The 16,220-nt window shown below is 31.7% G+C and overlaps 1 protein-coding gene across 1 annotated transcript; it reads right to left on the reverse strand.

Moving 5' to 3' along the window:
* Window positions 1–6,935: 6,935 nt before the first annotated feature.
* LOC123915804 (auxin-responsive protein SAUR50-like) lies at window positions 6,936–7,503 on the reverse strand. The gene has a single exon (XM_045967048.1). It carries the CDS (start codon window positions 7,385–7,387, stop codon window positions 7,067–7,069), a length of 321 nt encoding a protein of 106 aa, XP_045823004.1. The 5' UTR covers window positions 7,388–7,503; the 3' UTR covers window positions 6,936–7,066.
* Between the last annotated feature and the right edge of the window lie 8,717 nt (window positions 7,504–16,220).

Here is a 16,220-nt window from a genome sequence, read left to right on the forward strand (position 1 = left end):
GGCGGATGATGACAGTCAATTATATGATGTTTTTAGTAGTAATTTAGGGTAGTTTTAATAACAGTTGAAGCCCAAATGCAAGCAAATACCTGGAAAAGTGAAGTTACTTGGCCTAGAAGTAAGAAAACTGGAAAAAACAACAAAAAAGGGCAAAAACGTAATAAGCAGCGCGCACCATCATACCCACAATGAGATCCGGCGTGCCGCGATGAGAAGACGGTTTAAATTGAAGAAAATCTGCAACAAATCTTTCCCATCGTACCACGATGACTTATCATCGTAGAACGATGATGACGACAAAAACACGCAGAAAATCTTGAGGAAATCTTCCATCGTATCACGATATGATCCATCGTGGCCACGATAAGGCAAAATTACATGCCATCGTGGCCACGATGGGTGCGATGGACGCGCAGAAAAGCCCAAAACCCAGCTGAAAAACTATAAATAGAGCCTTCCTCCTCCACTATTATTCATTTAGAAATATTCAGAAATATGGAGTCGAGGAACTCCCTTATGAATGCTTGGTTTTGTATAATTTGGGTATAAATTCAATTGTTTCTACTTTCAAACTCTTTTATCGTCTGATTTTATATTTATTTTAATACTGATCACATTAGAATAAAATCTAAGGACCTAGTGGATATCGTATATGAAACGAAGCTAGTAATCCCGAACGAAGGAAGGTGTGCTATGGCCAAGATGAGACCATTAAATTCAATATCTGAGGTCTTATTATAGGATTAGAACGAACGATAATTTCTACCTGAGGCAGAGTTAGACTAGTTAGAGGCACACGTGACAGCTTGTGACACATGAAGCCTTATACGTAATGATACCAACGTTTGTAACAAAAAAGTGGAACCGGCGGCAAGGATATTTAAGTAAAGTAATGGTAACCCCTAACTAGGCTCTGAACAGTTTGTAATAGAAATAGGGAACAAGTGCTTCTGAATCTATTTTTAATAGTCTAATTCCTGATAGAGGGAAACAGGGGAATAACCACCAAGCAGGAGTAAGGGAGAGATCCGACCACACTTAACCACCTCGCGTGGACACACACACACCATTTACTTTTACAGTCATTTACTTTCCTGCAATTTACTTTTCTGCTATTTAATTATTGCAATTTACTTTTATCTGCACAACTATCTCCAAACACCAAAGCGAATACAAATTCATTCCTAAGTGAAACTAGTAGTTTTGACACAATCCTGTGGAGAACGATAAATTTATCACTTTATTACTTGGTAGCGATTCTATGCACTTGCAGAACCACCGTCAACGGCCACATCTTTAGCTAGTCCCCAAGTATGGTTTGACATACACATTCTTTTTAATGAAATGCTTTAAGCTCTTTTTCGTAAAAAAATAAATAAAATGATTTGTGGAACTATTTTTGATCATTTACTAATACTTGAAGTATTTAATCAAATTATTCCTCTATGGCTAAATGGTTCCTCAAATTATACAATCAACCATAGTATTTTTCTCATTTCGTTTTTGAAAAAAAAAAAGTTGACATAAGGATAGAAGAAGACAAGATCGGATGAATGAAGGACGGAGAAGAAAGGAATAGAAGAAGGTTGAAGAAGCCATCAGTTTTTAAAAACACAAATTTATATCAGTTTCGTACATCAATTTTTGTCCGTGCGTATGTAAACGTTCGAGGCTAACTCGGTTTCAATTTAGTCCCTGAAATTTACCACGTGAGAGATAACGTGTCACGTCAGCAACAATAATTGTTTACTAATTGGAGATGTCACAGGGACTAACTTGGTCGACATTTTGAAAATTGAGGAACTAACGTGAAATTTCGTTAATATGGGGGACTAACTTGCCAATTTCACGAAAGTCATAGATCAAGTTGGGCATTTGCTCCTTAAAAAAAATGGACATTGTATATCAGACACAGTACAAAATATAATCGAGTACTTACTTTCATATATTCCTGTGAATTTGATTCAGTTGGTAGAAAAATTATAGTATATAGTATAAAAGTAGGAATTCGAACTTCTAGTACTCATTTAATTTTAAGAGTGAAAATTCTAACCAATAAACTATTAAAAAATTTACTTTCATCTAAGGAGAGAAAAAAAAAATCATAACTATATATCCAATTTTGATTTTTGTGTCAAAATATCAACTTTTGTTTTGTTTTCTATGAAGATTCTTTTTTTGTGAAGAACTTGAAGAAAGACAAAAACAAGTTAACAAACACTCTGAATTATTAATTATTCTATTGGGAGTAGTATGATATATCTATAAATAAACTCACGGAAGTACAAGCAAAGTGCATGCTATTGCTATGCATTATTGGAGAAAGAAACAGATAAATAAATATTATAAAAGAAAAATAAAAAGTAGACTAAGACAAGAGATTTTGAGGCTATATATATATATATATTTGTAGAAACAATGTCCTCTTGACCTACAACACATAATTAATAAAATTGCCTATGCAGTTACAACTATCATTTGTTTGAACTCTTCTGTTAGTTCCAGACAAATCAACACCTCATAATTAAAATAAAAATTTAGATAAGTATTCAATGTTTTTATTTCGCCTTTTAAATGAGTAAGTGAATATATCAGAATTCAAATTCTGATTTATGTATATTATATGCAATCTACCAACAGAATTATACTCGTAAAAAGAAAATAATTTTTCTATTAGTGGTACTCAACAAAATTTTAAGGTATCAAATTACTTATTTTAAATATTGAATTGTAAAAAGCAAAGATATTCTATTTGGACCAATGGAAGTTGCCAAGTTGGTGAGGCAGTTATAACTTGTAAGAGGAGTTGTGAATGTCAGAAGTATTTTGTGGAAAGAAAAGAAACATCAATTAATTAATAATACAAATAGGACCATCTTGATTAAAAAAAAAATACAAATAGGACCATCTAAGAAGTGGTAGCCATTTTTTTTCAGCTGGTCCTGCTGCAAAAGGAAAACCAGTTACTTTCATACTCTGTTTCAATCAGAACATGTTTGATGTTAAAAATAGTTTATTTATTTGTATTAAATAAATCAAATGCTTCAATTGAATTTTCTTTATTTGTATTAAAAATGTTTTAAACAAAGATTCTGGTGGATGTTGTTGGATTCTGGCCTTGGAGGAGCTCGTTGCTTCGCCGGATCCGATAGTGGTTTGGTGCTATTTGCGGCGGATGTTTTGGTTTTTGGCGTGTTTGTTGTTTGTTGCAAGCTCAAGTGGTGGTTGTTGGAACTTGGAAGTGATGTGTGTTCGCTTCCGTTTCGGGGAAGGATGAACTTAAGGGGGGCAAGTAGGGGCTAAGCCCCCCACTTGTTGATACTATATCACTTTTTTTTGGTTACCATGAGATACGAAGTTTTTTACTGTTGTTAGCGACGACTAATCTTTGTCGGAGAACCTGTATGACACATAAAGTGAGTTCTCTCATTCCAATCTAATTTTTTTCATACGTATGAATCAGAAATCGAACTCTTGATCATATACTTAAAGGGATCAAGACCTTTATCATTTGGACGTTGGTCATACTATCACTCTTTATAGGTATACTTGGATATGTCCTTGGTTTCGGGTTCCATGAGTTTATTTTTTTGGGGTGGTTGCATCCGCTTGTTGGCATCTGCTCTGCCTCTACTTAGTGTTGTGATTGGCGGTGTGAGTGGTGGTGTGGTGGTGCGATGCATCATAATTTTCAAGCAATTGCTTTGTTTCAAGATTCTTTCTGACGGCCTTCTTCGCGCATACAATATTTGGTGGTTACAGTTTGTTGCGGTTCTAAAATATGGTTTCTTCCAGGCCATCATACTCAAATCACAAATGTAGACTTTTGCTTTGACCATAGTTTTTCGACGGTCTCCACCGAGCCGATTGCCTCGATGGGTTGTAGTCAGGGCCGGTTTTGGGCCAGGGCAACCAAGCCTCCGGCCCAGGGCCCCAAACTTTAAAGGGCCTCTTTTTTTTTTTTTTTTTGAGGCCCAACGTAAAGATATTCTTCATATATTATTTAGGAGACAAATAAACACAATAGAGTGATTGGTTTGGTGGCGCCAATTCCAGTCCAGAAATTATAGATCCTTGTGGTTTTGAGTTCAATTCCCCCTAGGACAGTTTTATTTTGTTTTCTTTTATTTAAGACTTTTATAATGAACTAGCGGGCCAGACAGGCGCCGCGCCTGCCTGTGTCTAACTTATGTCTAAAAAAAAATGTTTTATGTTATGATGAATTTGTTAATAAAAGATTTTTATTGCTAAAAAAATAAGGATATTGTTGGTATTATGAAAAATCAACACCAAAAATATTTGTATTCTATTTTTATATAGTATAGATGTAATATTAAGTTGGTAATCATTCAGGTATAGGTAACCCATTTGTCACTTATTCACATTTTTATGATTTGAATTATTATTATTTTTTTAAATTGATTAGTTAATGGAAGTTGTGAAACTAAGTCAAGGGTAAAATAGATATATTGAAAAGTTCATCCCAAACTCACTTATCCTTTTTATATATTGTTATAGATTTTTATGATTTGAATTATTATTATTTTTTTAAATTGATTAGTTAATGGAAGTTGTGAAACTAAGTAAGGGTAAAATAAGTATATTGAAAAGTCCATCCCAAACTCACTTATCCTTTTTATATATTGTTATAGATTTACACAACTATTGTTTATATTATATAAAAGTATAAATTAAATACTCTTTGCATAAAAAGAAATAAAAAACAACTTTAAAACTTATAAATAACTCGACTATTTTATTTATTTTTTTAAAAAAAATTAGATTTTATTATTTCTTTGAAAATATATAATTAATTTCTACACTATAAAAAAAAAATTCTAAATAGATTATGTTATTTTTTTTTAAAAAAAAATTGTATTTTTATCAAGTATTTATTTTTATTATTTGTCCCGGACCTCCAAAATATCGGCTCCGGCCCTGGTTGGAGTTTGCTCAAATTTGCGTGGAGTGTTTGGTTAACAAAGTGATTTTTTATCCCAAAAAGGTCTAATCTGACAAGCAGGGGCGGACCTGTGTGAGGCTTGGTGTGGCCACACCAGCCCAACCCAAATATTTTTTAAAAATAATAATAAAATTTTTATAAATAATTTTAAATTATTTTGTATATATATTTGTACAAATATTAATGTAAATATTAGTTTAGAGTTTATTATTAATGATCGTAAGTCTCTCGATACATATTAGTTTAAATATTAGTGCAAATTAGTTTATAGTATTCAACTCTTTGATTATACAAAGTGTATTATTTTAAGTTATATAATAATCAACTTTAACGATTGTGGCATATAAATATGAAATGACATAAAACAATAGGTTTAATTTTTTTCAAGTAAGAAGATATGAGTAAAATTGGAATAAAAATTAATAAGTTATAAGTTAATTGAATTAGTTTATCAAAATAAACTATAAGTTAATAAAATTTTGGGTTCTATATATTTTGGTCCAAGATAGAATCTTGTGATGTATCAAACAATAGTAACATGTATGATTTCACATATATTCAATAAGTTATAGTCTTTTCTTTTTTTTCCGAATAGAAATTTTGTAGTTTTCTGGATATAGTTTGTTAATTTCTTTTTTTGAAATAGAAATTTTCTGAATTGTTGGGTTTTTTTTTTAGATACACATGTGTATTAATAATAATTTCATATGTTTTTTTTGAAGAATAATAATTTTATATGTTGTTCGTTGTTTAACTGAATTATTAAGATAACGATGAATTTTTTTTCCAATAATACCTAAAAAATTTAGCCACACCGATAATTCATGTCTGGCTCCGCCCCTGCTGACAAGAGTGTTTTTCGGTGAGAAATGTTTTTGTTACGCTTTTATTCCGTCTTCCACTATGGGTTTGAATTTTGTTGGTAGGAGATGAAGTGGAGTAAGACGAAAGTGTGTCCTTGTTGAATTTTAAATTGTGTTGTTTTTATTTGGTGATATTATTGTTCTATTATTGTAGTTTTGTACTCTTTCTCGTCATTTATATGTCTTATATTTATAGTGGAGTGTTATAATATATTTGCTCGTTCAAAAAATAACATTTTTATTTTATTTTCTTAACTAGTACCCTTGAAATATTACTTAAGTAGCACGACTCATATAATTTTAATTACATAAATTATTAACTTACACGTCTAAGCAACAATAAATAATTTTATAAATATTAACTAGCTTTCTATCTTCTTTAAGTAAATTTTAGACATTTTTTTTTGACTTATTAAATTTTGGGTCATGCTAAACAGTGCCTCTGGGGCACTAGTTAAGCATACTAAAAAAGGAAATAAATGATAAAGTTAATGGTGAGAGAGAATAACTTTTCACATCATTAAAACATTGAATGTACAATTTATGAGATAAAACTTCTATATTTGTATCCTTAACTAATGTCCCGGGGGCACTGTTTAGCATTTTCCTTAAATTTTTAGACATTTAAGTTAAATTTTAGACATAAATATTAAAAGAAACAGAAATTTTGATGTTCAAATACCATAATTATAATATTATTAAATACAAATATCATTTAAAAAAATAAAATAATATTAAACACAAATAAGTATGGGAAGAATTAATGAGAATTGCAGAAGAGAAAATTAACTACATTGCTTTGATTTCATCAAATCAACATGAGACAAACATCTCTCACAGGGTACATACATACTACACATAACCTCCGTAAGGAAACCTTTTTACAATTTCTTCAACCCATGACATCAATCAATTAATCACGGGTAAAAAGTTAGAGTCACATACACATAAAAATAAAATAAAAAATGAGATGTAAAATATTACATCACAAGAAAATATGAATAATGAGAACCCAAATGGCGATGTTAAATGGAGATTAAAAAAAGAGAAGCAAAACACTATATTAATTGCTTCATCTTTGTTGATCAATATATGATCTTCTCCAAATACTCACAACCATTTATGAATTACCGAAGTTTTTTATCGGCAGGGGTTAAAACACTTGATGCCAGAATTGATCCCAGAACAAGATTAGACGGTCTAGTTGATCTCGTGGTGAACACAGGGAAAAAAAAGTTTTTCATCTTATCATTGATGTTAGAGACTGAAAAACAACTTCTTGACAAGGAATTGTTAGACCCATATCATGATCAAAGCCAAATTCTTCTTCAGCTTGACGAAGTAGTGATTGAAACTCAGGGTGAGTTAAAAACGAGATTGGAACAATATATCTACTTCTGTTTTCACCAACATAAACAGCAAAATGACCTTTTGGGACATCAACAGGGTAATCATTATCGTTGTTATAATCGTTTTTCTTGCCTAAGCTTGAACATCTTTTTAGGATTTGTTTCAAGACTGCATTTTGAGGAAGTTTGTTTGAGTATTTCTTAATGGCCATTGTTGATTGATTGTATAGAAAAAAATGAGAAGTAGTTTAGTTGTAGTAGTGGTAGTGGAGAATGTTGATGGTGGTGATGAATTAGGATTTGGAAGGTGTGTATTTATGGAGAGTTTTTGGGAGATAGAATAGTGAGTGAGGGAAAGGAGTCATGTGGAGTGTGGGGACAAAGGAAAGGACACACCACGGGTCTATGTACATTGGGGTTTGTACGTATATATTTTTTTGAATAAAAAAGTTTTCTCGATGAGATTTACTTTTGTCATTCTATCAATTACTTATGCGTCCTATATTTTTTTTATTTTATTCTTCTGTTATTTAAGTAGCCGATGTTATAGAGGTATGATGTTTTTGGAAGTGTCCACTATCTAAATAGCGGACGAGAATATTTTAGTAATTTTGCAGGACGCATGAAAAATAAATAGGATGGTAAAAGTAAATCACTATACATTCACACTATGCATTCAATAAAATTATGTGAAGGCTAACTCCAAATAGCTTGTTGACGTGAGTTTTACTAATTGGTATTTCTATTGACACTATTTCTGTGCAGAGTATCATCAACTCTTGGGACAAATTTTTATCTGGCCAATGCAAGCTTATCATCTATAGTGTCATTATTTATATATTTAACACTACTTGATTTTATCAATTCTATTATATCTAATGTCTTTTTCAGTGAAAATTATACTAACACTTCTGCTGCCCCTAACATGAATTTTTTTTATATTCTTAAAGCCTTTATTTTGAAGATTCACCCTCCTAAGGTTTCTAAAATCAAAGAGATCTTGTAGCATCCTCTAATAATATCTTGGATAAAATACAATTCAGATGGAGCAAACTCATGATAGTCTTGGTATTATAGCTTGTGGAGGTGTGTCTAGATACTATCCGGCTAATTTTTTAGGTATCTAAGCTTCCAATATTGATGTTTTCTTTGCTTTCCATGCCTAGTTGTATTTGAAATTATTTCAATCACAATAGGTTAGATTTATCTTTGTATAAGTTTAGTTGACTTTGGTTAATTGTTACCTTTGAATTCATGTCTTAGCTCTCTCACTCTTTTTTTGTTCACCAAAGTTTTACCCCATTTAATTTTTCTTGGTAAAGTTTTTAAAGAGGCAGATAGATTTTCACAAATTAGATTTTTGGTCTCTTCCATTCCTTTGTATCTTTGTTTTCATTTAATATATTTCATTAAGATACCTTTTAAGTGATTTTTCTAAAATACTAATATAGTTGAGATGCCTTAATTTTCATCTTTGTGCTATTTTACTCAAAAATAAATAGGCTTAAATGTAATTTTATCCCCCTATTTTGATTGAATCGTAATTTTAACTCCTCTATTTTAAAATTCGGAATTTTAACTCTATATTTGAAAGGAATTCTGTTTTTTTTTATAGACGAAATGACAAAGTCATTGAAAACTCACACACACAAAGTGGAGTGACCGGGGTTCGAACCCTGGTCCCGACATCCAACACTAACAATTTCAACATTTCTGTCAGTTGAGCTAGAATTTGTGGACTACGGATTTCTGTTTTTCATAGGCAGGAAGTTGAACACACGCCATCATAAAATATGAACCATCTTCTTACTAGTTGAATAAATGTTAGTAGTTGGTTTTGGGGTTCGTATATTGTGAGTACAAATTAAGGACATGGTAGGACACAATCCCATTGGCTGTACTACTCAATGTTTCTCCTCTTCACGCCAACATGGACCCAGAATAAGATAGTACACAACCTTATTTAGGGATTTGATTTCAACCTCACCGAATTTCTTTCTTTGCATTTTTTTTTCCTTCTTTCTTTTGCCCTCATTCCTTCAAAAGGATAATTATTGTTGGGCTCTTAGTTAGTCTTAAAGGACACAAGTTATATCCTTTTTAAAATCTTTTCTTGTTTTCTTTTGACTGAAAATTTGGATAACCTTGTATATTCTTTCACCTTTGATTTTTTTTGTTTAATATATTATTATTATTATTATTATTATTATTATTATTATTATTATTATTTTGCCTATATTTGTCATCCTTCATGTAGGACTTGGATTATGGCCTACTTTCGCAATCTCATGCAATTGGGCAAGTCACTACCATACCATAATACCATTTATGCAATTGTTCAAGATAATAACATATATATTGTAAATTTGACAAAATAAATCTTAATTAACCATCAAATTATTATAATTTTTCAAGATAATTGTTCAAAGGGAGTGCTCATTCTAAAAGGTGGGAGAACCTTAGACTTGTATATAAACAAAACTAATTCCAACTTTGGCACAAGATATAATGTTGTATTGTATCATATATATATATATATATATATATAGATCAATTAATCGTATCATATATCTTAATTACTTGATCGTGAAACTTATTAATTCAATGGTGAAAATAAATTTATACATATTACAACATATGTCATTAGTGTTGTGATAAGTGTGAAGTGAGTTAAGTCTTACGTTGTTTAGAAAAGTGGAGGCCGAACACTTTATAAGTGAGAGAAGTCATATATAAATCTAATGCCTTAAAATTTTGGGTTAAAGTATGGTGTCCATCTAACTTTAATAGTTGTTCTGAGCTCAATAATGATCTCCGACAACCCCCTTGTGACTCAACATCTAGTGATCCCCTGACTACTCCCTCGTGACTCAACATCTAGTGCACCAATTCAAGATGGAACTAGCCTATAAACACTTCACTTTTTAGATGATGAGATTTTTTAATATGGAGCTCATCATAACACTCTCATTCATTATATTAACTTTTTGATGATAGAAAATCCATTTCCCCCTCCTTTGCTTAATGTTTCCGTACAATTTTTAAGTTCTCAATCATGTTGTTATACTTAAAAAGTTCAAATCACTCTTAAAAAAGTATGGCCGACATAGACTCCCATCCCATCTAATCCAATTTTTTGGGGTAAAACTTAATATAGACCACCAAAAGATGTTTTCATTTCATTATTATTGTCGCAACTTGCAACCATCGTCCTTACTAAGGACTCTTTAGGTTGTCTTGGGATTAAGATGTGTTGCTGATGTAAATACACGCAGTTTCACACCGTTTTTAATCTCAGCTAGCTGTTAATTTGAGATTAGACGATTTAAACTAAAAAATGTGTCTTTTTAGTTAAAATTATCTCAACCGTACGTTAATGTATGATCGGATGAAGCGCGGATGTTAATTACAGCTAGCATGCCTTGCACTACTTCTCTACAAAAGTTATCCGATTTTACAAAAGTTACACTAAATTTTCAACAAAGTCTTAGTGTGATCCTAATTTTTTCAATTCAACCTGTGATTTCAAACATGAAATAACAAACACAAACTTTAAACTTTGCATTTTGGCACAGTAGTATAGTGTGTTGGACAATGTGTGCATGAAATTTAGTTCAAAATTTTAATCACTTTTATTCACCGCCATTTTCTGGCCAATGTACTAATTTGTACAACCTGGTGAATGATATATGGTTTGGCTTTTGTGATTGTTACTCTGATGAGCAACACATGAAATAAAACAGAACCCATGTGTTTGTTAAAACTTTACTCGTACTTTCAACCCTTTTCACCTTAGTGCTATTCCTTTTCCTCCAAAATTCAACTTCAACATCCACCACAAAAAATAACGTAAATAATTTCTTTTTAAAAAGTACCGGATTATATACTCCGTCACTCTGGTAGGGTGTTAAGTAAGTAGGTATTTATTCTATATTATAGACCAGATACATTAACTAATTATTCAATGAAATTATTTAAGAACAAACCACAAGCAGCTGCAAGCTATGAACTTATATGTCCTCTGTATCTATTCTGAATTTTGAAATACTGATTAATTTATTTAAGAACAAACCATAAGTAAGTAAGCTAAGTTGTCGAGGAAATTTGAATATGAACCTAGAGAGGTCACATTCAACAAAATGATTGGTCGGTTGGTTCTTTTATAGTAAGACATTCACATTAATTGTTCTAATGGAAGACCAATACAGCTATTATAGGATAAGCTTCATGCGTACGTAACCGTGTTATCATAAATTCAACTATTTGTTACTCAAATCAAATGTCACATTGGTATGTAATCCCTCCTCTGTTAAATATAACAAAAATGTACACATATGTGATGTTAATTTATACTAAGACAAATGCTAACATGGACTATTCGAATATACGTTTTGGTAATATTTATGATTAGATGACGTTATAGTAAATATAAGAAGAGGTACATGTAAAAGACATTTCAATATCACAATCGGTCTAGGCATAATGTGGTAATAATGAGTAGGAAAAGAAAATGAGTGATATCTAAATTAGGTCAAATCGTGCTCTTTATATAAAAAGTAAGAAAAACTCCTTCATGGATCTTATGTCTTTGGACCATAAGGTGCAACAGGATCACATATTCATTCTGATAGTCTAACATGTTAGTTATACTGAACTAGATCTACATCTTAGCTCACGACCGTTAGGTCAAACACAAATATAGTTGGTCATTCTTATTTTTACTCACTCAACTGTTCCTGCATAGTATGAACTCAGGAATGAGCGGCCTACAGAGGGGAAATGATCCCGCGAAGCCAGTCAGGCCAACTCTAGCTTTACTTACGGACCAAGATACTTGTTACCGACAGAACACCAACTATTTACAACCGGTGAAAATGTTCATATATATCAAAGTAGATGGATCAACAGAGCCACATAAAAACAATGGTTAATGCCCACAGAAACTAGTTTTCCAACATGACAGAGCTTCACATGTGGTCCTTGCCTAGACCATAACCACACTAGATAACATAAGCTAAATATCACAACAACATTAAATTCAATGCACACACACCACTATATAATGTTACCTTGCAGTAACATGTTTTAATTTTCCAAAGCTCATAACAGAAACTGGTCCTGTAGGGATCAATTCAATGACAGACTCAAATAAGGAAGATAAAAAAATAAAAGGATAGTTATAATGAGAGGTTCTTAAGATTGTAGGACATTAGAAATTTAACAATGTAATGTAAGGTACACATATGAAAGTAGATAATTTGTACTATATGTCGCATTCTTTGATTAGACAATTCATGTTCTGTGAATAAGATTAATTGAAGATTGTAGAAAGAGATTGATTAAGAAATAGAGAGAATTTTTTATGGCCCACAATTTTTTACCAAAATGTGGTGTGGTGTTGTGTGATGATGAAATCAAAGAAAGGATGTTCTTTTAAGTTGATTGTGACTTAACATTTATTTGGCACATGCAGACCATGTTACTCTTGCCTCCAAAATACAACTGTTAAGATTAGATCATTTCAACAACTTGAAAATTGCTTATTATGTATAAACATTCAACACTTAATTGTACTTTATATTTTGTAGTGTTATGTAAAAATATGTAAATTTGTGTTTATGAATTCTAATTTTTATTAATGTTGGTATTGCCTAAAAACATGTTGAATCGAATTGAGGTTGTTTAAAACAACCTATAAAAGAAGATGTTTTATAATGGAATGGAGTTGATGTTAGTGATATGGGCAAATTATTTTTTGCTTAGCAATGTACCTAACAAAAAATAAAACAGATTTAACTTTTTAACTTGTTGGATATACAAGGTGCATTCTATTATTTCAATCAAGTTTTCCAGTCCTATAACCACTTATTTAAGGCACTCGTTGGTTAGTGTACTGGATGAAATTCAAGATTTTCTAAGTGGACTTGATCAACCAGGAGAGATGGGTCCAAACATCTACTGTCCATTTCAAATGGCTTGATGCGCCTACCTTATCAGATAAGGGCGGGAGCTAGTCACGCTGAAGAAGGGATCATAAGTCCGAAAATATACGAGCATGTGAGACACATGGCGAGTCTAAGTCGGGCTAAACCACTCACCTGCCCAGTACACCCTACATTTACTCCATCATTATCACATTACTTTCTACTTTATCTCAACCACTCCATCCACTATCTCCTCCTCTACTCCTATAACCTTCTTATATATAAGGCATCATACACATGATGAAAAGTTACGTTCTTCTTTCACCAAATTTGCAGAAAAGCTAGTATCAGTGCCTAACACCCTGCTAGCCTGATACTGATGGAATACACCCATACTGCCCGATTAAAAGAGAATTATGTGGCTCTGATTTCCTAATTATTTACGGATACGTAGGACCATGGGTCCTCCCTATCAAGCTATAATAAAAACATCATCGACTAGGTCTCGCTCCAAAAACCCTAAAATTTCTACAAGAACAGTTAGCATTCATACCAAAGCATAATTGGTAAGATGTAGGACTATATAACTTTTTCATATAAGGTAAAATTAAAAGTTATTGAGTGGGAATTTTCAAATGTAGTCTTTTCACCGACGCCCTTGTGCACATATATAAATGCTCAATGAACAAAAAAAATACATACACTTAGAAAAACATGAATAAAAAATCATTTCAAAAGAAACAGATCTGATTATTAGACATATATAGTCATATTGAACAAGAAAGTCTATTTAAAATTTTCTGTTATATGAGAATTCTCACTCAATAACTTTTGAACTCAAGATTATTTATAAAACTGAAAGAGATTCGAACTATCTCTTACAAACATTCTTGTGTTATTGAGTTTATTTATAAAAAGTGCAATATGAGGACTTTTCAAGTCATTCAAATTAGTACTAATCTCCCTGTTATTATACAATTATTTTGGTTTTAATAATAAATTTTAGTTAGTTGTAAGAAGATGACAGTTGCAATTCTATTTTTGTTTGTTTCAATTATTTTAAAGACTTATTGTCAAAAAAAAATAATTAAAGACTCGTCCCTATCCAATTAACGTAAGCTTATGTCTCTAAATTAAGCAATGAACTCCAATTACAGAGTGCTTTTTTGTTTTGGTTTATAAAAAAAAAATATATAGAAATATGTTAATAGATTGGAGTAGAGCTGTTAAAATGGGTTAGCCTGAATGGGCCGGCCCGCCAAGCCCGATTTTTTTCCGAGCTCGGGCCTTGAAAATCGTAGCCCGAATTACTTCTGGGCTTTTTAGCCCGGATAAAGCCCGATTAAAATATGGGCTGGTCTGAATGGGCCACGAGCGGAAGCTCGAAAAAATTAAAAATAAATATAAATAATTTGTTTTGAATGATTTGAACTTAATTCGTAATATAAATTATAAAACACCTCTGCTACTTAAGTAGCGGATGAGTAAAAATAAGGCACCTGAGAAACTCATAGGTAGCAGATAAGTTAAAATAGAGCGTGCGAGAAACTCGTACGTGGCGGTTGAGTAAAAATAGGACGCGTGAGAAACTTATAAGTAGCAAATGACTACAAATAGGGCGCGCGAGAATATATATATATATATATATATATATATATATATATATATATATATATATATATATATATATATATATATATATCCGATGAGTAAAAATAGAACGTGCGAAAATTATTGATCATATTTATAATGTTGAGTTTGAGCGCTAAATGTAAAATAAAAAATAAATCGGATGGCCCGAAAACCCGACAACCCGTACCGGGCCGGGCTCGGGCACAAATTTTGGTAGCCCGTTTTTTATCCGAACTTTTTAGCCCGGTCCAATGAAGCTCGAAGCCCGACCGGGCCGGCCCGAATTTGGTCGGGCAACCCGTTTTGACAGCTCTGGATTGGAGTATACCAACCAAAACAAATGCAAAAGCTAGGGACAGGAGGACCAGGAAGGATTGCGAAAGGGGATCAAAAATATTTTAAATTAGATTTTTTTATTCATAATTAAAGTAGAAAATATTTTACACCAAAAACATGAATTTTTTTTTATCAAACCAAAAACATGAATTTAGATGTACATATTCAATAAAAGTTACTAATTTTTTGTTTTTAAGAATTGTACTTTTGAATAATTTGTGTTGTTCAAAAGTGGATTTCTAAAATCATAGCGATTTTTAAGATGAGTGGACTGGAAGTAGATCCTTTAAACTGATGTGCATTTTTTTCCACTCAATAATTTCTAAAACCTCTCCCATTCAAATTTATCCATCTGAACAGAGATAAAACACTTTTTTGTTTTCGATTATCTATTTGGATGTGATTTTGGATTATAAATTTGAAGGGGTGTTATTTTAAAAAAAAAATAAAAAAATAGTGGGGATAAAAGTAGTCCCCTTAAATTAATATTGAGTACTTACCCAAAAAAATTAGTAATATTGAGTATGTCACTAAACCATCCATTCAAATTTTAACGATCAAATAATTATATTATTAAAAAAAATCACAATAACACCCTTAAAATTTGCGAATATGCAAAACATATTTTAAATTATGTCAAACAACTTTTTTTTTTTGTTGACAAATTATGTCAAACAACTTAATCACCGACACTTCAGAAAATGAGATTCGGATCTGCTGCTGTGAATTATAACACAGTTTAACGCAGTATTAAATCTCATCCATTGATTAAAGATCAGACGATTAGAATTGCACATTAGTTCTAACTCATTAATACACTTTCAACCATTTGATTGAAATCGAACAACTAAAAACAGTAACTACGTTAACGCATTTACCACAACAAATCTGATTTTCAGAAAATGACCTACAATTTCAAGCGGCGAATTAGTAATGTACTCAATTGTTATTGCATGTACTAACTGAAGTACTAAAGGGGTCCCTATCTGAATTCACTCCTTGCCTCAAAAATAAGAAAGGGCCCTTCCTTGGTTAACATCCATACGTTGTTGTACCTACTAATAACTACCTCTATATTTTGGTCTGCTCATTGCACCTACATAAGAGAACATCAACAACAACAACATAGGAACCTTACTTGTGGAACTACAAA

The sequence above is a fragment of the Trifolium pratense genome, linkage group LG3 (assembly GCF_020283565.1).
Source record: "Trifolium pratense cultivar HEN17-A07 linkage group LG3, ARS_RC_1.1, whole genome shotgun sequence".
NCBI lineage: Eukaryota > Viridiplantae > Streptophyta > Magnoliopsida > Fabales > Fabaceae > Trifolium > Trifolium pratense.

Coding starts and splice junctions, on each gene's coding strand:
- LOC123915804 (XM_045967048.1), bottom strand. CDS start 7,387: ATGGCCATTAAGAAATACTCAAACAAACTTCCTCAAAATGCAGTCTTG.